Below are 23,209 nucleotides of genomic sequence, written 5' to 3'. Positions count from 1 at the left end.
GTTCAAGATTTGTGGCTGAAAAATAATTGACATGGTCTTCTGACTGTAGCCATTGTGACTAAGATCTAATACACTTGCATTCATTGCACAAATCTCAAACATTTGAGTTGAATAAAAACAGTTTTTCCAAGGGTATTGTCTCACAGCACCCTCCTTATGGTAGGATTAACAGGAGCCTGCAAGGAGATAGTTAAAATAAGAAAGAAGCCAGTGGCATCGAGACAATGACAGTTAATTACCGGAGAGTATGATGGACACTGATTCGATCTGTATTCAAAGACTTCTGATAGTCTAAAACTTAAAAAAGGGGAATAGGAACCCATTAAATTTGTGTGCTTTACCTGAGACACGTCATTTCAAAGGCTTCGCATCCCAACCAACATGTTTCTGTTTTGTAAATGGGTATGCACACTTGTATTAATTCCATTACTGCTTACCCAGACTGTTATTTTCTGGATTAACCAAACAATGTGGTCTGTGCAAACAAACGAGTTAATCGTGTTGCGGGCCCCGACATGTTTGCTGGCTGCTGTCCGTCCGGTCGGCCAGCAGGAGGCTCCCACTGCAGTACAACGCTGAGCGTGTTGGGCCGAGACGTTGGGTCAGCTGACCCGCAGGAGCCAATCAGAGCGCGGGGGGCAGACTGAACCGCCTTACAGTGTGTGGAGCCCGGAGAGTTGTCAAGGTTTGGGCTGCGAGGATCTGGGAGGGTAGCAAGGGCGGCCACGGTTCTACAATGCCGAATAAAACCAAGAAGGACAAGGTGAGCTTGAATATTGCAAAAATAAAAAACAAAAAAGGCTATGTCTGTAGCGGCTAACGTACACAATAGGCGCGTTTCGGCGCTTGAATTGATAAACCGGCCTCTCAATAAGACATTTAGCCATCAGTCTCTTTCCATAACCGTTAGCTAGCCAGCAGTCATCACCAGCTAGCCGTTATCCCTCCAAACATGTTAGTACTTTATCCAGGAGACACATTGTAAAGTTTAAACACACATGCTTTCCTTTTACTTTGTGTGGTTAGGTGTAGATATAAGCATTTCATATCTTAAAGGCTGAAATCTGGGGTTATCCGCTTGGTATTGACGGTGAAGTAACACAGCTAGCTGGTAGCTTGCTAGAAGGGGAGTCTGTTTAAACAGGAGTGTGAGACTGGGTGGGCAGGCGTGCTATATTTAGCTAGGATTGTGCACTGTGGCATTCACTGATAGACTGCTTATTGATGTGGTCAAACCACTTACCAGCTAATGCCAATTTTGGATCAAGCACCTCAACTTTTTCTTTCAGGAGTCTCCTAAACCTGGCAAAGGGGGCAAGAGTGGAGGACAGGAGAATTCAGAGCATGAGGTAGGCTAAAGCTTAGACACTGACTGGGGCATAGCAGGTTTGTCCTTCCTGTGCCACACGTCCAATTGTCATTGTTATGCTTTGAAAATTGAGTGCACTCTCATTGTGCTTATGCATATTGCATATATGCATATTCTCTCCAACCCTGCTCTCTGATAGGCAAAAGTCCAGACAAGATACTCAGTCTGAATAAAATCATACAATGTTTTTGACGCATGATGGAAAATTATGATCGTCTGGCAAAAATATTGTATCCTATTATTTTCTTATGGTAATTACAATTCTATAGTTTTAGTTATAGGTTACAATAGTAGTGACGTTGACTAATACTATTTGTTACAATAGGTCCCTCCCCTCTTTAAACTTAACCTGTGTCATTTTCATTAAAACAGTTATATGTAGGAATAATTTAACATTAATATTATTAATATTTAACCTCGCTCCGCATGTGACATGTTTTAATGCAGGGCTCAGTGTACTTGCTATAGATCCAACATTCTGTTGATCTTTCAGTGGTTTGTTTTCCTGCCTTTCTTGGTGTGATGTGTGTTGATAGGACTCGGTAGTCCTTTTCCTGGCATACTGTTCTTTGCTCATAACTTGATGCTGTGTTATTTGCAGATTAGGGATCCAGTCACTCTCAGATGCTTTACCTTTATTTGAATTTTATTAAAAAAAAACAGCAACAACAAAAAACTGAATTTTATTCAATGACCATAGCTTACATTAGTACACTTTTCAAATCATTTCCTGTAAAACTGTTTTGCAAGATTTCAAAAATTTCAAACAAAAAGAAAATGAGTAATGCGATTGGGCATGCCTTTAACATTTTTTGCTTACATCTGACTTGACACCTGGAGGGGCTGTACATTCAGACCGCATTACAAATTGTTGAACATTGCGTTTGTCCTGTAATAGGACTCACATCTGGTGCAAACCATTACAACAAATTGTTACACAGCATGGCCATGTAAAAGGACCACGTGCACACCATGGCCTGAACACTAAAATTAAAAAAATATTCATCAACAAATGCAGTTTACATCAGAATTTAGTCCAACTTCATGCTTCTGCACAGGAAGCAATGAACCAATTTGGGAAGGTTTCAGCTTTCTTTGTTTTTCAGTGCAACATGGTTTTCTTTACTTTGGGCAAAATGGAATCTTGATGTACTCATTCAGCTTCTGTTTTTGGTCCTCCCAAAAAAGGTGGTGTTTCTGTTTACATTTAATATTCATGTTGGAGCGGGTGCTCATCAACTATATTTCTTGTGTTTTTCATACAGTACATAGTCAAGTTCGCTGTGACATAAAAAAACAAAAACAAAACATTACCTGCTCCCATTTTCAAAGCATTACATAATTCATTAAAATGCCATTTAATTCCCAAAACATACATTTTGTACTCTTTTGCCTTAATGCCAGTCAGTTATAAAGTATTATAAAGAATTAAATGTATGTACCCTATTTAAATATTTTTTTGCCCGATACTTACTAGGCTATAATCCTCCATGTTATTAGGTGTCACCATTAGCGTAGCGGATATGTTTATGCAGCAACCTTGTGCCAAACTGAAATTGTTGGGCTTCAAGTTGTTGGGGTTAACACATACGCCTTACTTTTTGACATACACACTCCTGGTAACCACAAGCATATTTAACTGCTAAGAGTCTCAATACTGTAATGCATAGGAAAGGTTAGTTTGCAGTCTTTGAAACAAACTAGAATAGATTATGTTTAAAATATTAAATGAGAAGATCATAGATATTGCTTCCACATTGGCTTAATGAACTTCCAATTTGTTAAATCCCATCTTTGTGTCACATTAGTATGTAATCTAGGTCATAATGGAGGCTAGCTCAGCCATACTTCTCCAACTTCACTCAACAGCTTGCTAGTGGTTGGACCTAAGCTTCTCTCTTGTAGAGCTGCAGACTGTGGCCAAGTTTAGCTGGGTCTTAAATTAATTTGATAAATCCCTTGTGACTCTGACGGGCACAGCTCCACAGCTGCATCTGCTGAAATTCACTCTGTACCACTAGATGTGTGTTGATGAATGGATCCCAGCAGACAGGTAGGACTAGCTGTATGAAGTCAATCCTACATTAGGATGAAATTCAGCTTATTGAAACCTTCTTTTTTTTTTTATTATTATTATTTTTTTTTAATTCATAAATGCATTTGGGCAGCTTCATGAATGGATAGCATTATATATTATCTATAGTGCTTTGGGTGAAGTGAGGTTAATGTCCTTGGTTACATAACATAAGGCACTGTTAGAAAGTGGTGGCACACTGTATATAATTAAGTCAAATAGCTTGGCTGGTGTCGACACACACTCAAGTTTTATCAGATTCCTACAGAGCCACTCTCTTTGACATTTGGTGCGCAATGTTGCCTGACTGTCTCTAATGTGGGTTTTTCTCATTTCAGCAGAGCTCAAACAGGAAGACTAGCAATAGTGTTCCTCCCACCACTCAGCTGCTGAAGGGGAAACAGCCAGGTTCCCAGACACCTGTCAAAAAGGACAAAAGGCAGAGCTCCTCTCGCTTCAGCTTGAGCAACAACAGAGAGCTGCAGAAACTGCCTGCTTTCAAAGGTATTTACCTGTACGACACCTCAACCCTGTCACCTACTCACCTAATGAATTAACTACCCAGAACTGTTGGCTGTTACACATGTGGCTGCATGTGTGTCTCTGTCTGTGTGTGTATGTCTATTTCTTGGTTGCTGCACTTTAGCTCTTTGTCAACAACCTGTAGACAAATTGCACTGTTGCAAATTGTGCTGAATTTAAAATGTTTTGAAGCCTCTGTTCAAGATTTTATAAATAAAACAGAACTTTCCTTTTAAGGGGGTGGGAAAATACACAAGTTGCCTGTTTGAATTTTAAATATAAGAAATCCCTATAATCTTGACAAAGATAAGTGCAAGCTTCACGGACAAATGCTAATTTACAAAGACATACTCCGTTATTTACTCTTTTTCCAAAGTGAAATGTCGACCAACGGCCACTGCTGCATCCCCCTTCATTTTAATACCAAGCTGAACATGACATTATGCAATACAAGGAAACAAACAGAGGACGTACATGGCATGGACTTTGCGCTGGATTTAACCCAAGTGTCTATATTTAGTGGTAATCCAGAGATAAAGCTTTAATTCCATGGTCCTGGTGTTTCAGGATGTTGCCAGTGACCAGATAAGCAATGTCTGGCAGCTATACCACTATTCCTTCCTTCTCTTCTTCCCCTTATAGACCAGAAATTGGAGGATTCTTCCAGATGTATATAGTAATGTGTACTTAAATGTCTAAGTTCAGCATAGCACCAGATGGAAAAGCAAGGAGTGGCCACTGCTGTCAGGCCTCTGGATATATTGTCTATGCATTTTACTGGGTATGCATACATGAATACACACAACATTGCGTTCTACTGCCTTTTCCCAGCTAATTCCCTGACTTTGTGTTGCACTGAAAACAAACAGCTATGATACGTAACCGGATATTAAGTGTGGAAACCAACAATTTCTTAAAAAAAAAAAAAGATTTTGCAGATTGTAGTGGCAGGAGAGCAAACTGCTCTGTGGAATGTTTTAAGAAGTTGCTTATCAGTGCAAAATGCAAAGCCACATTCTTCTATAGGAAGAGTTTATAAATGATATTTCTCAAAGTGAAATAAATGTCTTTGACTTTGAAGGTATTAGCAGCGATAATGTTAATTAGCACCATTTCTTCACCATTCAGTTTTTTCTGCATTATTGGAATTAATGGACATAAACCTGGACTTTGCTCTGCAGAAACTATAGCTGTACTTTGGTTAGCCATTACCTTTGTGGTGTGTCAAGCATAACTTAATTCCTGATAAAGGCTACAGACTTCCCACACCCCAATGAGAGCTTTGATAACAATGTGCAAAACATTATCCCACAGTGGCCCGGTAGATGTTATCACTCAGTCCTGTCCAAACAGGCTCCTCGCTTGGCCTGTTTTCATTCCAAGTATGTTCATTACCTCCTGATGGAAACACATGTCTATGAGCCTGTCCTGCAGAATCCTAACCAGAAGCAGGCTCTTCCCATGAATTTACCCCAAAATCAAGTCTCCTTGTTTTTACTCACAGTACATTTTAACTGCCTCTGCGTTTGCATTTGGTAATTCAACAATTACATTGCTTAATTCTGAAAGGTTTGCCTGGGCGAAAGCTTCAGTATTTACAAGGCTTTTCCAAAGTTTAACAGACCAAAAATACAGTGCTTTGGATAAATGGTTGTTTGAGATTTTCTAAATGTAGTAAGGACAGTTAAGAGGAGTGCTCTGTAGGTGCTTGTTTATTTCCTTGGCAACACATTTCTAATATAAACATATTGCCAAAAAGAACAAAACAGTTGTTGCCTCTGTTTTCTGCTCGCTTTTAAAGTAAGTGCTATCCTGTATCAAGTTTCTGCCTCACAGGGTTTGTCGCCATCTGCTGGTTAGTGTAACACTGGGACAAACATTTTTAATGCTAGGACAAAATTACAAACTGACCCTCTTATTGCATGCACAAGAAGCAAACAATGCCAAGTGGGAAATGAAAACTATTTTGTCAAATAATCCCTTTATTTAAATTGTGAATCTTCTGAGTGCTTACTTAATAATATTGCAGGGTATTCAGTATAATTTGAAAGGCACTAAATTGTAAGAAGACATTGGCTTTCAAAGGGATGATAGTTAGCAGTCAAGGCCTTTCAGATATATCTATCAAAGGAAGAGATAAATAAATAAAAAAAAAAATGGCTGTGGTTGACATTTGAAGCGTAATAGTAAAGCTTTCAGAAAACAATTTCCAAGTTGCATCAGTGATCAATCCCTCAAAAAAAGAATGTCTGTCATGTTGTTTGTTTAAAACAGTGAGTACTACAGTATTTAAGATTAATGTGTGCAAGACTTATTAATGTACATCATAAGTAGAATCAGATGTACTAACAACATGGCTGATCAAATTTTTATCTGATCATCTTAAAGTTGAGGCAATTAAATTAAAGCTTATAAAGCTGTAGTTGCTAGCAGCGTATGAAAGTTTGACTTCACATTGAAATCCATGTAGGTATTTTTAATGTGGTTGGGAGACTAATGAAGCAGGATGTGGAGGCCAAGGCAACCTTTAGGAAAGGATTTCCTCTGCCACTCCTGCAGGTGGTAGAGGAAAAGACTCCCACATCTCATGAGAATGACTTCCCTGGCAAAAACATCTACATAGAAATACAATAACAAAAGAACTATAACTCACTGTCTGATATTAGCTTAAAAGACATTAAATGTAGAGAAGGACAGAGTCTTCACTATTATAAGTCTTGAGTAAAAAGACTTCCCAACATATGGATGACAAATAGTACAAATTGTGCTGAGTAGTACTTGTGAGGTAGTCTGCTATTTGATAGGTTTTAACACTATGAAATTAACATAAGCACACACAGGCCAAACTGACACAGCTGGAAAGAATTTTTTGTCACTTTCAGTAGCATTTATAAGGGAGACCTTTGAGTGTATTCAGATTAGTCTTTAGTTTTATTAGTCTCGTGTTTACAACATTAGTGACAGTCTAAATTCCAAAATATTATTTCTTTATCTCTGACTGCAGCTAGGAATCTGTTTCCACTAATGTTTTCTGACTTCACATGAATGTAATATGCCATGAAAATAAACATGACATCTATCATTTCAACAAATTGCTTTCTATAAGTCTTAGCATAAGCAGGCGAATGGGAATTGATCGAGGAAACAGATGTCTGGCTTTCTGTCAGTGAAAGTTGCTTAAGCGGAAAATGATGTCAGCTACTGTTAAAGAGCTTGTGTCCTCAGCTGTGTTGATTTGTCTATCTCTCTATATATATTTCAGCCAAATCATTGAAGCTTTTCTCAGCTTTGTATTTTACTTGGCTTTATTGCTATTAATGAGGAGCACAATTAGTCATACTCTGCATCATGTCTAGTACAAGCCCATGATGCCTGACAAGTTTTCTCTCTTTCCACTGCCAAAAGTAGCACAGACACAGCAAAAAGCAGAAGCATGATGAATGCATGTGCCAAAAAAGCATTTGAAGAGTATTTGTAACAAGTGGGCGTATTAGGAGTCATCTTGGGAAGAACAACAGATCTTTAGATGGGAGGTTGCCCCATGATTCTGATGAGTGCAGAAGGGCAAGAAAGAGCCTTTTATATGCTGGGATTATATCTTGCTGCTGAAATACTTCATACTATACATATATTAGAAAGGGCCAGACCTGCTCTTGGAGTTCTGTTACACTCCTACATCGTCTTTTGTCTCTTAGTCATTACGATGAATTTGATTTGCATATAGAATAAATGACACATTACACAGAGATGGTAAATAGGGAAAAAACTAATTGTGCTCATAATGTGACACATAATGTAATGAATTATTTTCTTAGAATCTCTCAGTTTACATATAAAATGTGTGTGGATTGATTGATTTATAGATTTATTTATTTAAGTAATTATTTGGGGAAGGGGGGTTATAAAATGCTAATCATTGGTGGCCATGTGGAGCAGGATTGCAAAGGAAATGTTCTTGTGTGAGTCCTTAGTAGTTTCTCATTTATCTCCCCTTCAAAAATGCATGATACCGTCATGCGGCGAACGGAAGCAGGCAACACATCTTTAGACTAAAAATACAAAGAAAATGCTCTACAACCTAGTGCGATGCAATAACAGATTTAAACTGGTGAATAATATCTTGTCCTTCCCTTATCAACATTTAATTAATGATCCGAATTTGAAGGGCTCCATAGTCATCTCATTTGATTGTCTGTGATATTGTAGATTTAAAGTTTTCGTGCTGAGACAGAGTGCTCACTGCATATGCACATCCTGTGTTGCTCACATCGAGACTTCCTGCCTTCCTGTTTCTCTGTTACATATACCTGGGCTCAGGCTGTGTGCTCCCGGAGAGCCATCTGCTATGCAAAAACAGACTCGCATGCACACACATATGGACAGTTAGAGAAGCAGGGGTTGTTAAGGTGGTCTCATTTTGTCTTGTTGTGCATTAACCACAGTTTATAGCTGATGATTAGCTTCCCTGTTGAATCTTGACACTGTTTTTATTTATTACTAAACTTGTCCTTGGATTGCATGCTGAGTGTATTCAACTTTTATTGCGTAAGACAGAAGTGTAATTTGTCAGTTGTGGTGTTGCAGTTGTTGAGTACTGGTTGTGAATGAGTGTTACTTGATATCTCTTGATCCTTACATATTGCATGGGAGTGTGCATTTCCTGATCTTTTTCTTGTATTTATACATTTTAAAATAGGCTGTATTGGGATCTGTAGTTGCTTTAAAACTCTTGACAGATGTAGCTGATCTTGCTCCAATCACAGTAACAGTTCCATCCCTTCCCCCTCAGCCCATCAGCCAATCCCTTCCTTCATGTTTATTTATTCTGACAGCCAGCCCATGTGATTGTAGACAACCAACCGGATGGCTGCAGTGGGGAATGACATCACTAACTAGCTGGTTCCCTCCAGCAGCAGGGGAGCTTCATTTTCTGCTTCGAGTGTTCGTGCTAAAATGGAGGCTGGCTCCTCGCCTTAGCCTGGGCTGCCCTCTTCTCCCCTGTCTCCTGTCTCAGCTCACTGATGTTGGCATGTGCTAGAGCTGCTATTGGTATGGTTTTGGATGCACCGAGCTCCAATGGGCCTTTCCAGCCTGTGGCCCTAAAGCATTTTAGAGGTGAGAATAGGAGCTTTACCTCCTCTGCTGCTCTGTGTGGGTTTCAAGGGGCGACAGGCAAGAATGTTGTTGTCATTTAACAATTGCACAGAAAATGTCTGTGCCAGATGACCTCTGTAAAATTTACTGCAAAAAAGTGAGAGCTTTCATATTCTTATTGTGGGTGGCAGTATTTTTGGAAGAGGAAGCAGGGGATTGTGTTTGTATGTTAACAAGGAAGACATTGCATAGCTTAGCTTCAGTAAGAGAGGGAGGGTTAGAGTGAGAAGGAGAACTAGTTTTGAGTCTCCCATCCCCCTCAAAACTGCTGATGTCATAGGAAGTGAGGTCAAAAAGCTTCTTGCCAATTTGTATGGATATCTGTTGTATTATGTTGTAAATGGACATGTGATGTCAGTGGTTATGTGTGTACGCTGAAATGCTTTACTGTTTGTTGCTGCATCTCCAGAAGGTGCTGTCAGCTCAGACTGGCTGGGACTTGTACTAGGTGAAGAAAAATTTACTCTAGAGATTTGCAACGAGTTTGTCTGTATATTTTTTTCATGACAAACCTTTGCCAGAAACTGATATGGTGGTCTTCCTTTAACATGCAGCCTATCGTAGCATACAAATACCTCAATCGTCACATTCTCATGTTGTGACTTGCAACAGTATTAAAATGGCCTCATGGAGTCTCCTTGCAACCTGTCCAAATGTGTTTGTATTAGTTCATTACATTCTCCAGATAAACATTATTGGATTAGAGAGGCAATTTTTTCCCATGACAAATTTCCTGTGTGCGAGCTGGAGCTTTTAGATGAGTAAAGGTTATTTGCCCATCCATGCAGAGAGCTCTGCGTGTGAAGTCTGCAGTTGCCACAGCATGTCTCTTAATATTTTAGGCTTGTTCAGAAACTCTAGTGCTGTTGTGTAACGGGAGCTCCAAGACCTCTTGGCACTAGGGGGCTGATTAGATGAGAAGCTCACAGATGGACTCATGTTTTAATTACAGGTACAGTTCCAGGTGTGTTGAAACTTTAACTCTTCTTACTGAGGATTTAAGAACATCACAGCAAAAGAGATGAATATTTCTCCAGTCATGTTGTGTTTTTGTATGGCTCATTCATTTTTCTAAATGTGAAGATTGTATATAGGGTTTATGAAAAGAGTAGGACTGATACAGTACTGGGCACAGAAAGTGGCTGAGAGGTTTTCCCAAAAGTGAAATGGCTTAGAGATAACTGTTTCACAGTATAAGAGTACAGTTTGTAGAAGAGGAGAGAATAGCAGTAAACTCTACTGTGCTGAAGTATAAAAGAGACCCTCACTTGATTTGTCAAAACTACATTAAATAACTTGCCATGCATGTAAACTTTTTTATGCTATTAATTAGATCCTCTTTTTGGCAAGTCCATTGGAGTGAGGCAATGGTGTATGATGCTTCGGCAGAGCTACTTACAGACTTGTCACTATTCCCCAGAATCAGAAACAGAAGGTTTTATTGCCAGGTATGTGTAAAAGTACTAGGAATTTGACTCTGGTCTTTCTATCTTGGACAAGGGAAAGATTAAAAGAAATAAAAGAAATAGAGAGGAAATATATGTGTGTGTGTGTGTGTGTGTGTGTGTGTGTGTGTGTGTGTATATATACACGTATATATACACGTACACACACATTGAACTTTGAAATATTTGAAGAGGGATATGATGCAATTGTGCAATAGTGCAGTAATGTGCAAATGTAAGCCAAATGTAAGGTGGCTTATGGGGAGATCTGGGAGACAGCCTGGGGGAAGAAACTGGTGGTTTTGGCTTGTTTGAATATAGACTTGAAAGTGTTCTGTAATCAGTTGGCTTGACTCCTTGTCCCACAGTACCATACTGCAGAAGCAAGCCCTAAAGGCTGATATACACTCAGGGGATAAGTTGTATAATGCCTCATCCACCTTGGCTAATTAAAATGCTCTGTTTATAAATAACCATAAAACAGAAATATGCATAACATTTTGGCAGGTAACACACAGGTAGCTGCATTTTGTGTTGTGTCAGACAGCTGTACTACTGTAAGGTGTAGGGAAAGTCCTTCTGATACAGCCAGGTTCAGGTTCAGGTTATCATCTATGTGGGAGTAGTTTGTATTATTAGTCTGTATTATGTAGTATTACCTCATAATCTGTAGGTCTAGATATCTTAAAATCAACTAATTTCACACCCAATTACAGTGGTATTATATTTATTGGTTTCAAGGTTGCCCATATATGCTTTAAAGACAATAGCCCAAAAGAGCTGCTCAGAAAATAAGAAAAAATTATATAAAGATAATATCAGTTCTTGTTTTTTGTATTTTGAATTTGTAAAGTGAAATATTTAATAATTTATGATTTTAAATTGTTTGATGTTTTGTGTGGTAAAGACAGATTACATGAATGTTGACTACACAATCTTGCTTCAACTGAAAATGTGAGTTTAGAGTGCATACACGAGTCATGAGATGTGAGATTTGTTTATAAAGCCATTATTGATTTTATCTTATAAGAAAGGACCTTGTATAAAATAAGAAAGTGCCTTGAGGGTTTATAGAGACAGCGAAAAAGATTTTGTTAAGTGCAGTGTTTCTTTGTGGTAAACATGCGAACATCCTGGAGCTAGTTGCAGTTGCATAAGGCTGTGTGGTTCACATTTTCAAATAACATAACCTCCTTTTTTGTTTGCCAAACATGAAGTAGTGCTTGCTACACTGAAGAAGAATTACCCAATAAAACCACAGAATTTTGCCAAAGTGTGCTGCTTCATTTGATGCGTCTGAATTGTAAAATTTCAATCTGACACCAAATCGCTGTTTGATTGTTATGTGGTGTTGCACACCTAATGACATTTCCAGTTTGTGTTTCATTTATGTGAACATTATGACACAATAAGTTTTTTTTTAACACCAGAGCTGCAATGATGAATCAATTGATTGATTCGTCAGCAACTCTTGATAGTTTTAGTAGTTTTAGTAACTCTCTCCTTTAGCAATTTCCCTTTCTTAGGTTTCTGACTTGTGTGGACTTGAGGAGGGTATCTGAATGTCTGTTTTTAGTTGTGCAAAACAAGACATGTAAAGATGATAGACTGTGCTGAGATGAATCATAATGGCTTTTTCACTATTTCCTGACATTTTATACATTAGTGGCTATTGACTGAAAGAGGACATCGTCTAGAAATATATCTTTAATGATTTGATGCATCATTTGCACCTCTGTGCTGTCACCTACTTGATTGATTGTTTAGACATTGCCTAATTATAGTGGATTACATTTACTTTGGTACTGGCTCTTGTGCATGCTTTACAAGGGCAGTTTGGCTGATGCCTCTCGGTTGCTGTTGATTGACTTCAAATCAGCAGCATATGATTCCACTGTAACAGCAGCAGCCTACATCCATCTCTGAATAGCAGTGCACCCCTTGGTCCAAAGTCCCTTCTCGCTCAGTGGTCGCCATAGTAATGTACAGTACACATAAGGATTATTATTTTTGGAGAAAAGAGTAACTGCCCCATAGATAGAGTTTACCTAGGAGCTACTAATCTTGTAGTAGGCTGAACATGAATAAGCACAGTTCCATTTCTCTTGGTTTCAGGGTACTTCTGGCTTGCAAACTTGACAAACTGAAGGAAACTGATGAGCAGGAGGTCTTTCTCTGTTGCTTGTGTCATTTCCTACAGGCTGATACTGATATTTTGTCTATTTAAAAGCAAAACCACCTTCTTGGAGAAACAAGTATAATTTTTGCAGTAACTACATCACAGTGAAGCTTGTAATATGACTACTTTGTGCTCTCTGTGATCTCATATACTGATCATATCCAACATGATCATTTTCCTTGTCGTCACAAATCACAATTTAGTTAGAACAGATCCAGACCTCTGCTACCTGAGTACTGACAAAAACCAGTGTGGGAGCACCATCTGTTATTTTTTGTTTTTTAAAGCATGACACTTGTGTATCTGAAATGTTTTTGCTGTATGAGTAGGGAAGGCCCTTTAGGCCCTGTGGGAGAAGACTTGAAACAGTTTGCTTTCAAAACGGGGGGAAAAAAACAACAATCTGATTCTGTGTGCAGCTTCTGTGCTCCTACATACTTGCTCTTTCCCCTGTCAAGATGTGAGCTATGATGTCTTTCTCTCAATTTTTTAACTTAAGATCATTTAATTGATTGTGTATTGTGCTGAATGAGTGCTTTTAGTCATCTACATGTATCATCAGTGCTAAATGCTGATTTATTTGGAACAATTGTTCAATGGTGTTCATTCATGCACGCATCACATACATTTAGCTTGTCTCACTGACAATGACTACAAAAGCATAATTATTTTTTAAAATTGCAAGTTAATTATTTCAGGTGTGTCCCTGTAGCCCTCCAGGCACATGCATTATTATGGTAGCAGTGACACCATCTGACAGTTTAAATAATTTATCTGTAAAATGTAAATGAATTGCATCTTGCCACATGAACCCAATGGCACTGAACCTGAATATATCTTGAAGCCTTGATACACCTTTACAATAGATGGGAACGGAGGAGAAAGGAAAAAAAAAGTTTGATTACCACAGCAACAAACAAAGCTTCAGAGCCTACAAATCATTAAACATTTCATTTATGAAAAAGATCGACTGATTTTAATTTGTTTATAAAAGACAGTGACTCACTCACTCATATGATATCTGAATAACAAATTTCTGATACTATTATTTGGATTCTGTTATGTATTATAGTGACCTTTTACAGTACCATTTGCTTTAGTGTATTAATTTACTGTACTGAAACAAACATGCACATTAATCTAACACAATAGAATCAACACACAATCCTGCAATCTGGTAGTTCTTATCTTCCTTTGTTTCTTTCTTGTAGATGTTCCCCCTGCTGAGCAGGAGAAGCTGTTCATCCAGAAGTTGCGGCAATGCTGCGTCCTCTTTGATTTTGTCTCAGACCCACTGAGTGACCTAAAATGGAAGGAGGTGAAACGGGCAGCTCTGAGCGAGATGGTGGAGTATATTACCCACAACAGGAATGTAATCACCGAACCCATCTACCCAGAGGTGGTTCACATGGTCAGTATTAAAACAGGTGGACGAATTGGGGACTTGGGTTGTGAAAGTTGAGAATAAAGAATTTTGTTTTATTTTGGGTAATTGTTGTCAGCTACGTGAATACTGTACTTTATTCAGTGCGAACATACACGGCTTAAGATACCTGTGTGATCTACACTCTACTCACCATATGAGGCCTAAATATGTACCTATTTAATTTTCTTCACAATATGGGTTTTCTCTCCACAGATAACATCATATGTACTTTGGTTTTAGGTTTAGGTTGGTGTTCCAGGTTGGTGAGATAGTAGGTCTGTTCTTCTGATTAAAAGTAATAGCACAGTGGTTCAGCTGCTGTGTCTGTCAGAGATGAAATTTCTTTTTCATAGGGGTTTGTTTCCTGGGAAGAGCTTACACTGTAGTTTCTGCTGCCAAAAGTTCATACTGGTTTTAGACCCTTTAAGTCATTATTTTCTGGTTGCTAAGTAAGTCATAGAAAAGTCAATGACCTCGATTTGTATGCAAAGATTGGTAACACAAACCTGACTCAGTTGTTAGTATTCTACTCATTGTTAAACCATTGAGTGACTCATTTATTTTGTGGCCACTTAGTGGTGTTTATTTAAAGATCCTTCACCTATTTGAGGTCCGTGAATCAGGGTCTCTCAGCTCCACCTCTATAAATCAGAGCCAGGCCATTCACTGTTGCTGTAGTCACTGTGGCTGTCACCAATCTCCTACTGTATATTTATTAGAACTGTCCCTCTGAGGTTGTGGCCTGGATGTGTTCATGGTGCCAGGTTTGCTTTCCCAAGCCAAATTAAAAGGCCTTTGATGTTAATCAAAGCCCTGCCTCAATGCCACATGGTAAACTGCAGATGATCAAGGTGCAAATTTCCCTCCGTCCTCCTCATTGTGGCTTTATTTGATCAGTGCAGCAGAAAATGCAACAGAGCTGCTAAATCAACATGAAAATATACTCTTATTCCTGGCAGCCCCTTTCCTCTGCCCCCTTAAAGACAAGGACTCTTTGAAGTCCACTGATGGTTTTCATCATCAAAGTATGGAGATTGACACGAAAAACTCCTTTATAGCCATAAAGAGTGTATTCTTATGTTAAGACTGTATGCATTATTTCTCCCAATGGCCCTTGCTCTTTCAAAACATGTTTGGTAGCTAAGTATTGATTCGTTGATAATATTTTTGGTAGACCTTTGCATGACACGACGCTGAGTGCGCCATTAGTCCCAGTCTCTGTAGGAAAGTAAGAAAGAGTTTCTGCTAAGAATTATCAAGACAGCGATGCTGGAGTGACCTCTGGTCGACTACACTCTGAGGGACTCTGTATGTGTACTGCCTGGAAAGTGATAATTGACTCTCAGGGAAACTAAAAGGATCTTTTTCACTTTGATAAATGGATTCCCTCATTCCCAGGAGAGTTTTTCTGACAGCATTATTTAGTGAAATTTTTCATAAACAAAACAAGAAATTTTCTCATTAAATGTTCTAAATGCAGATTTGCATTGGAATTCTATTATATTGTGCCTTGGGTCAACATGTGCTGATAAGAGGTCTCACTTCTTAGCAGGCTGTGGTTCCCATAATGAATACTGAAACAGAATAAAATGTGATTAGAAACCTTTTTTTTTTATATATATATATTTTGTGTGTAGTTTACAGACCACTGTACTTAGTGTTTCTTCAATGAAAACAATGCAGTAGAATTGCTAGCAGAGCTCATTCTTTTAATCTGAATTAAAATGAAAGCGTTGCTTGACAAAGCTGCTAAGCGTTTTTTGGAAATCAGTTGCACCACAAACTATTGATTACCTGTCTTATTTGCTTATTCTCATGGGTCAGAACTTAGTTGATTTCAACTGTCGGATGTGTTATCAGAAAAAAACATTCAGTGGTTGGTATGGAGTGGCCGGCAGAAGAGTCAGCGTGTTTACCAGGCTTTAAAAAATGACTACCATTTTGTGTACCCTGACTAAATGTATGGCAAATAAAACTTGTTAATTTGAACGCATTGATTACATACAATAACCTGTTAGGCAGCTTATGTAAATAGTGAAAATAGGACCACTGTTTCCCTCCTGCCTTTGTGTTGGTGTTTGAACTGTGCTATCATAAATCCTTTCTCATAATTGTTTGTTTTAAATTTTCATTGGAGCTAACATAGCTCTTTCTTTCTGTTACCCAGTTTGCTGTGAACATGTTTCGCACATTGCCACCATCGTCCAACCCTACGGGTGCCGAGTTTGACCCAGAAGAAGATGAACCTACACTAGAGGCTGCATGGCCACATTTACAGGTACATAACAGATACAGACACACACACACATTCACACATTAATAAAACCATATATTTTTATTTATCGTGACCCTGGGTAAGAATAAATCCATTCAGCTGATGCTTTTCCTCTACAGCTTGTATATGAATTCTTCTTACGGTTCTTAGAGTCACCCGACTTTCAACCAAACATAGCCAAAAAGTATATCGACCAGAGATTTGTAATGCAGGTGAGCATGAAACAATACTATTTCTTACTTCTCTTTATGATAATTTTTTTTTAAATGTGTTTTTTTGTCTTGGTGGCCAGTTGCATTATCTGGGTCTGTTATCTGTTTTTTTTTTTTCTTTCTTTCTTTCTTTACTATAGCTCTTAGACCTGTTTGACAGTGAAGACCCTAGAGAAAGAGATTTTTTAAAGACCACTCTACATCGCATCTATGGCAAGTTCCTCGGCCTGCGAGCATATATTAGGAAACAGATTAATAACATTTTTTATAGGTAAGTGAATATTTGAGTTAGATAAGTTTAGTCAAGAGAATAATGTGCGAGTGTTTTTCATCTGTTATCCCATATACTTCCAATATTTTCAGATTCATTTATGAGACTGAGCATCATAATGGAATAGCAGAATTGCTGGAAATATTGGGCAGGTAAGAAGCAGTGCTTTGGGTTTCCTTCTAGTTCAGATTATAATGACACAGTTGAGGATGGAGTGGAGCTGCGACATCTAATTAAAGGCGTTTCCCCTTACAGCATAATCAATGGATTTGCATTACCATTAAAAGAAGAGCACAAAATATTCCTGCTGAAAGTTCTGCTGCCTCTACACAAAGTCAAGTCACTTAGTGTATATCACCCACAGGTAACCATCCTGGCAGTATGCTTTGCCATAACCAAGATATCGTAATATTGTTGTTCATAAGACTGTGCTTTAATTGGAAATGGAAAAATGATGATGTCTCTCCCCCTTAGCTGGCCTACTGTGTCGTACAGTTCTTAGAAAAGGATAGCACCCTCACAGAACCGGTAAGATTTGATTTATTAATGTTTTAATGTTGTTCGAATAGGTGATTGAATTATACTTCAATATCCTTTCTATTGAAGGTAAAAACTCTGGTACAACCTCAAGCACTCTTGTGACAAAGCCGTGCTTTCATTCATTCATTTCACTTGCGTGCTGATTTGTAATGTGATTTAACAGATCGGAAATGCATTTGAATTATTTGATTGAAAATTAAAAAATTAAAAATTTTAATTAAAATTTAAAATTAGAAAAAATTGACTCCACCAAAAATCTCATCTCCATAGACCTGATTATTAGATATACAAAGTGTCTACATGGCTGGCTCTTCTTTCTCTCTAAATAAGTTTTCTACAGTTTCTATACAGTGTCTATTTGTATTGAACTTTTTAGAAAAGCTAGAAGACCTTCAGAGCAGACTATTAGATGGACAAATCAGCTCTCCAAACATTCTTAACTAAAAAGGTGTTCATCATGGGCATGTGTGTGTATCTACGTGTGTAGACAGTGATGGCTTTGCTCAAGTACTGGCCAAAGACCCACAGTCCAAAAGAGGTGATGTTCCTCAATGAACTAGAGGAGATCCTGGACGTCATTGAGCCTTCAGAATTTGTCAAAGTCATGGAGCCCCTCTTCAGACAGTTGGCCAAGTGTGTGTCCAGCCCACACTTTCAGGTCTGACTTTTATTTCAGTTCAATAAGTGCTTACATTTTTTATTTATTTGCTTATGATTTTTTTTAACAGACGTTCTGGTGTTACCTGGGTACATTGTTTTTTTTTTTAATTTGTCGGTATACATGCGTAACCTGGTATGGTTAATGTCTTATCAGGTGGCTGAGCGAGCTCTGTACTATTGGAACAACGAATATATCATGAGCCTGATCAGTGACAACGCTGCCAAGATCTTGCCAATCATGTTCCCAGCCCTCTACCGCAACTCCAAGACTCACTGGAATAAGTGAGTCACACAACGTTGCCTTGAATGTCTCTTGTGTTTGTCTTTGTGATGGATTCTGATGATAGTCAAGTGACCTGGAATATCTTTGTGTGCCTAAAGGACCATACACGGGTTGATCTACAATGCTCTGAAACTCTTCATGGAGATGAACCAGAAGCTGTTTGATGACTGCACCCAACAATTCAGGGCAGAGAAGAGCAAGTAAGTCATTTATGAATTTCCAGCACAGCCACAACTGCCATGGTGTTTGAGCTTTGTTACACACTGCATCAAAAGCATTGTACAAAAATAATTGAAATGGGAAAGAATGGCTAAACAGATACATAAATCAGAAGAGTCAACTGAACCACAGACTCCTGAAACGCTTTGAACATAACAGATGTGTGATGTCAATTTTTCCTTTTGAAGTTATGCTTTGATGATGTCTGCTTTTTTCAGAGAGAAAGCTAAATGGAAAGAGAGAGAAGATGCGTGGCTGAAGATTGAGAATCTAGCAAAGTCAAACCCACAGGTGAGCGCTCTATTAATTTTGCAGACATCCTACTGACTGAGCCCTGACACTAGAATGCACCTCAGGTCGCAGGATATCTGAGTAGAAATGGCATTGATGTGTCAATGTGTCATTGGCTTTATTGAAATGACCGCCTGCTCAACTGATGTCCTGATGTTTAACGTCACAGTTTCATCCCCAGTGATGCATGTACACAGATTAATATGTGCGGGGTTACCCACAATATCAATATTGACTGCAAATTTTCTCCACCTGTATATTTTGCATAGATAAACAAGTAGGTGCTCGGCCAGCACATTCAATGTCAGATATAAACAGGTTATGTTATATTTCAAGGTTGCCTCAGTATCTTTAATCTTGCATGATTATTCTTTTTATTATTCCTGCATTTCCATGGACATTCTTTAGGCCCTCATCATCCATTAATATAACTATAACATACCATATAAAATGCCAAGTTGGCATGTGCCACTTTGACATGATATGAAAAATAAATAAAAAGTTGATGAAACAACATTTCTGTCATTCCTCCTCGTGCAGTTTCTGATGTATGTTGACTCAGTCAGCTCAGGCAGTCCAATGGACATGGAGACAGATGGGCCACTGCTGGACGATGTCAACATGCTAAAGAAAGCTGTAGAAGAGGAAGCCACACAGGTGAGGGACAGTGTGTCAACATAAGGTGTAGCAGTTAATATGTAGACATGTTTGAGGAAGGTTAAAGCGCATTCACTGTAATGCTGTCTTTCTTAAACTTTCTGCAGTTATAATTTAATGGTGGGATTTAAAGGATTACTCTGTACCATAAGAGTGCATTAGTCGGAAGAAACACAGCTGTGCTTTTACGTTTATAAATTTGTGCTTTTAGAGGAACGCTTGCCAACCTTTGGGAGTCAATTCTCAGGGAATAATGCTCTTGATATTCACATCAACATAGTTGTACTTCAGTTTGCCTTTCAAACATGATAAAGATTTGTTACTTATAGTGCTTAGAGGCTGCCTCATGTTTTTGAGTCAGTGTAGTATTTATTAAGTGAAGAGGTATTTGGCTGATGTGGTTGGACCCCCTCACATACTTAAGGCCATTTCAGGTATTGTTACAGAGAGAGTGTAAAAATGGTCTCTGTCAGTTGCTTAAGATGATTGTTCACACCTAAGTGAAGTGAGTCATGTGACCTACAGAGCATCATTCCAATAGTCCTGCAACTACCAAGTGGAGCAGTCTTGGAGGTTGTCCCCTGCTCAAGAAACATTTGTGTGTCATACTTTTCTTTCTCCCTACTGCAGACAGAAGGTAAACATCAGGAGCATATCATCATTGAATGTTGCTAATCCCACTCTCTCGATGTGTCCAGATCCAAAGAGATCAACGAAGAGAACGTCCATTAATGCGAAGGAAATCGGAGCTCCCCAAGGATATCTCCACTGTCACAGCATTGGAGTTGCACCGGAGAGCTGAAGAAATGTTGACGACACATGACGGCCACTGAGACACCACCTTCAGATCCACCATTAACCAGCAACAGCAGAAGTATCCACAGAGGAACCAGGGGCCCACAGAGGCTTGCACAACAGAGCTCTGGTATCTCTGCCCAGCTCAGCACACCACAGAACTGAAAGGCCTCAGCTCCACCTGACACAAAAAATGTCTAAAGAAGCGCATCTTCCTGGATCTGCTCTCTGGGCCAGCGGCACTCAGTACTCACTGATCTACCCTATACCCTCACCCCAACTGGTAATTGTCCAGCAGAGACATCTGTGGTAATGGACAGTCCTGCATGACCACAACACACCGTGAACTTCACCCAAGATACTGTAGTGTTGATATCCTATCCTCCCCCACTGGTTTTTCTCTTTTCCTGTCCTCAACCTGTTGTGTTTTGGGGTGCTGTGCTGCCCCCTTCTGGTCATTTCTCTCAGGTGTTCTGTTCTGTGTGTGTGTGTGTGTGTGTGTGTGTGTGTGTGTGCGTGCGTGTGTGCGTGCGTGCGCGCGCATGTGCGTGAGCTGTCTTCTCTTCTTGCCTCTTCTTTATAGATGTCAGGTGCTTGTACAAATAATAATATGAGCCCTTCTACAGAGGACTTGTTCGGTTTAATAAAAAAAAAAAAACCATCAGTAAATGAGAAAATGTCAGTCGTTTCTATATATATTTAATATTAGCTATTTTTCTCATAACATTTAATCTAGACAGCTGTTTATATTTTTTCCTACATAGTATATTAGGAGCTCTTCTCAGAGGAAAATACACTTCCTATCTGTATGTAACTGTTCTGTCAGGAGCTTGCTATTTTTTTCTCTGTACATTTTCCATTAGCTGTGAAGAATCATTGATCATTCTGTAAATCAGGGCAGGATCATTGAGGACTCACCAGTAGAGTACATCTGGATTTAAAGCATTACAACACTGTTCTGTTCACACAGTGCTTGCCTGAAAGGGGTCCAGGTTCCAGTTTGTTTTGTTTTGTTTTTTAAATATCTACCAGGTCATTTTGTCCACGTAGAAGCCCAGCTCAGTGCCAACTACTCTCACAAATTAAGTTCTTCCTTCACGATGAATCTTTGTGTAGTCAGTAGGGTAACACAGGTTGCACCGTGTCTGTGTCTTTAACAATGCTATTGGTGATTACATGTTTGGATCTAGTTGATGGTTCCTTGGGATGAGGCCAGCTAAAGCTCAGTTAGCTTCACTGGTTACATGAGAGGGGATTTGGGGATTTATTTTTGGTTCCTATTTGCATCCAACCATTGTAGAAGTTTGTTAAACACGGACATTAGCATTCAGTACAGGTCAGTGTCACTCTCGTGAGGCTTAGAGGGGTCAGAGAAATGTAGTTGCTCGTCTGGGATTTACACAATGTTGCTGTGTGTTGAGTCGAGTCAAACAGGGGCAGATACTGTGCTGATGGTAATTACTTTTTCTACTCTTCTCAAGCAAGACCCTTTTATTTATAAAACACTTGATAGAGATTAGACTGCATCATAAATGAGGTATGTTTGGTTCAAAGAGGTCAAACATACGCCTTTCTTTTTACAGTGCCTTTTATAGTCGAAGGGGATATTTGCTCATCTGAGAATTGAGTAGTTTCATTAACAGAAATATCAGATCATAAGCAAATGGTGATAAAAAGACATGTTCAAGTCTGTATTCAGCACACCTCCAGCCCCTTGGACTCCAGCACTTGCCTTGTTGAAGCTGCAAGTCCATTTTGATGTTAAAAGCTCGAGAGGAGAGTAGTAGAGTAGAGCGGTTGCCCCAAACTACTCCAGCAATGAAGCACTTCCTGATAAAACTTGAAAGAAAATAGAAACACAACTGAAGAGAAAAGAAAAAAAAAAAAAAAAAAAAACGAGTTAAGAATTGAAATCTGTGATGCTGTCTGTCTTGGTGTATGGGGTCACTTCCCCCAGAGCGCCAGCCTAAGAGCTAGCCTCCACAGGAGAGGAAATCACATCCCATCATAACTTCACCATTCTGTTTCCCCTCTGTCCCATTCCACTTTTGATTTATTCCATTGTTTGACCCCCCCCCCCCCCTTCCCCCCTGCCCAGTTGAAAGTCTAATATTCCCCTTTAGGGCCCATTATTTGGACATCGTTTTCATCTGCTTCTGGATGCTTGCAAGTTCTTTTTGTTGTGGTTTTAACTTCCCTTGCCTGCAGAACCTCTTGTCAGTGTTTCAACTGAATGTGCAAATTTGTAAATAATACTGCAGTCACATTGTTCTGTTTTCTCCGTGTTTGTCTTGAAGAACAACATTCACCAGAGGCTTTTACAGAAAGCTCAACCCCTTTACCCTGGGTGTTACAGTGGAGCTGACAACAAAAGAAAACTGATTCTATCCTTTCACTTGTCTGCATCCTCTGATTGTTGGTCGTCTGCGTTGTGGTGCAGTGCAGTGGCGGCACATTCTTATTGTCCCATTGGTGACTGTTGTTCTTCTTGAAATGGCTTTAATATTGGCTTCTTTGGAGCTCTCTTCATTTTACATAAGCTTTGTTTTCTTTTTCTTTGAAAAGAATAAATATTGCAAGTGTCCTTTAGTATACATCTCATACTAAATGGCTTCATCTAATATTGTACATATAATGTACTTGTATTTTATGTTATATCTATGATTAAATGTTAGAATTCAGATTTTGTACAAAGAGCCTGTGTACAGAGGTTATTAGCAACTGCAGACAGTTGGTATGTGACGCAGACTTCAACACATGTGACTATTTACATTTAGAGACTGTTTAGAATTTGAATAGTTTTTTATCAACTTGTAATCTGACATTTTTTTCCCCGT

The 23,209-nt window shown here is 38.9% G+C and overlaps 1 protein-coding gene across 4 annotated transcripts; it reads left to right on the top strand.

Annotated features, from left to right (window-relative positions):
• The first annotated feature begins 674 nt into the window (after positions 1-674).
• ppp2r5cb (protein phosphatase 2, regulatory subunit B', gamma b) lies at positions 675-22,299 on the top strand. 4 transcript variants are annotated; one of them, XM_029496065.1, is made up of 16 exons: positions 675-763; positions 1,290-1,349; positions 3,785-3,947; positions 13,955-14,154; positions 16,337-16,447; positions 16,564-16,656; positions 16,797-16,927; positions 17,020-17,079; positions 17,183-17,291; positions 17,402-17,455; positions 17,955-18,125; positions 18,282-18,409; positions 18,509-18,610; positions 18,848-18,920; positions 19,461-19,577; positions 20,276-20,410. In XM_029496065.1, exons 1-16 carry the CDS (start codon positions 737-739, stop codon positions 20,408-20,410), a joined length of 1,734 nt encoding a protein of 577 aa, XP_029351925.1. In that variant the 5' UTR covers positions 675-736. The 4 variants fall into 4 exon arrangements, with proteins under 4 accessions (XP_029351925.1, XP_029351924.1, XP_029351926.1 ...); XM_029496064.1 differs by having other exon boundaries at positions 737-763; positions 3,782-3,947; positions 20,276-22,299; XM_029496066.1 differs by lacking the exons at positions 675-763; positions 1,290-1,349; positions 3,785-3,947 and adding an exon at positions 8,888-9,080.
• The last annotated feature ends 910 nt before the right edge of the window (positions 22,300-23,209 follow it).

The sequence above is a fragment of the Echeneis naucrates genome, chromosome 24, assembly GCF_900963305.1.
Source record: "Echeneis naucrates chromosome 24, fEcheNa1.1, whole genome shotgun sequence".
Classification (NCBI taxonomy): Eukaryota; Metazoa; Chordata; class Actinopteri; order Carangiformes; family Echeneidae; genus Echeneis; species Echeneis naucrates.
This window is presented reverse-complemented; position numbering and strand designations above follow the sequence as displayed.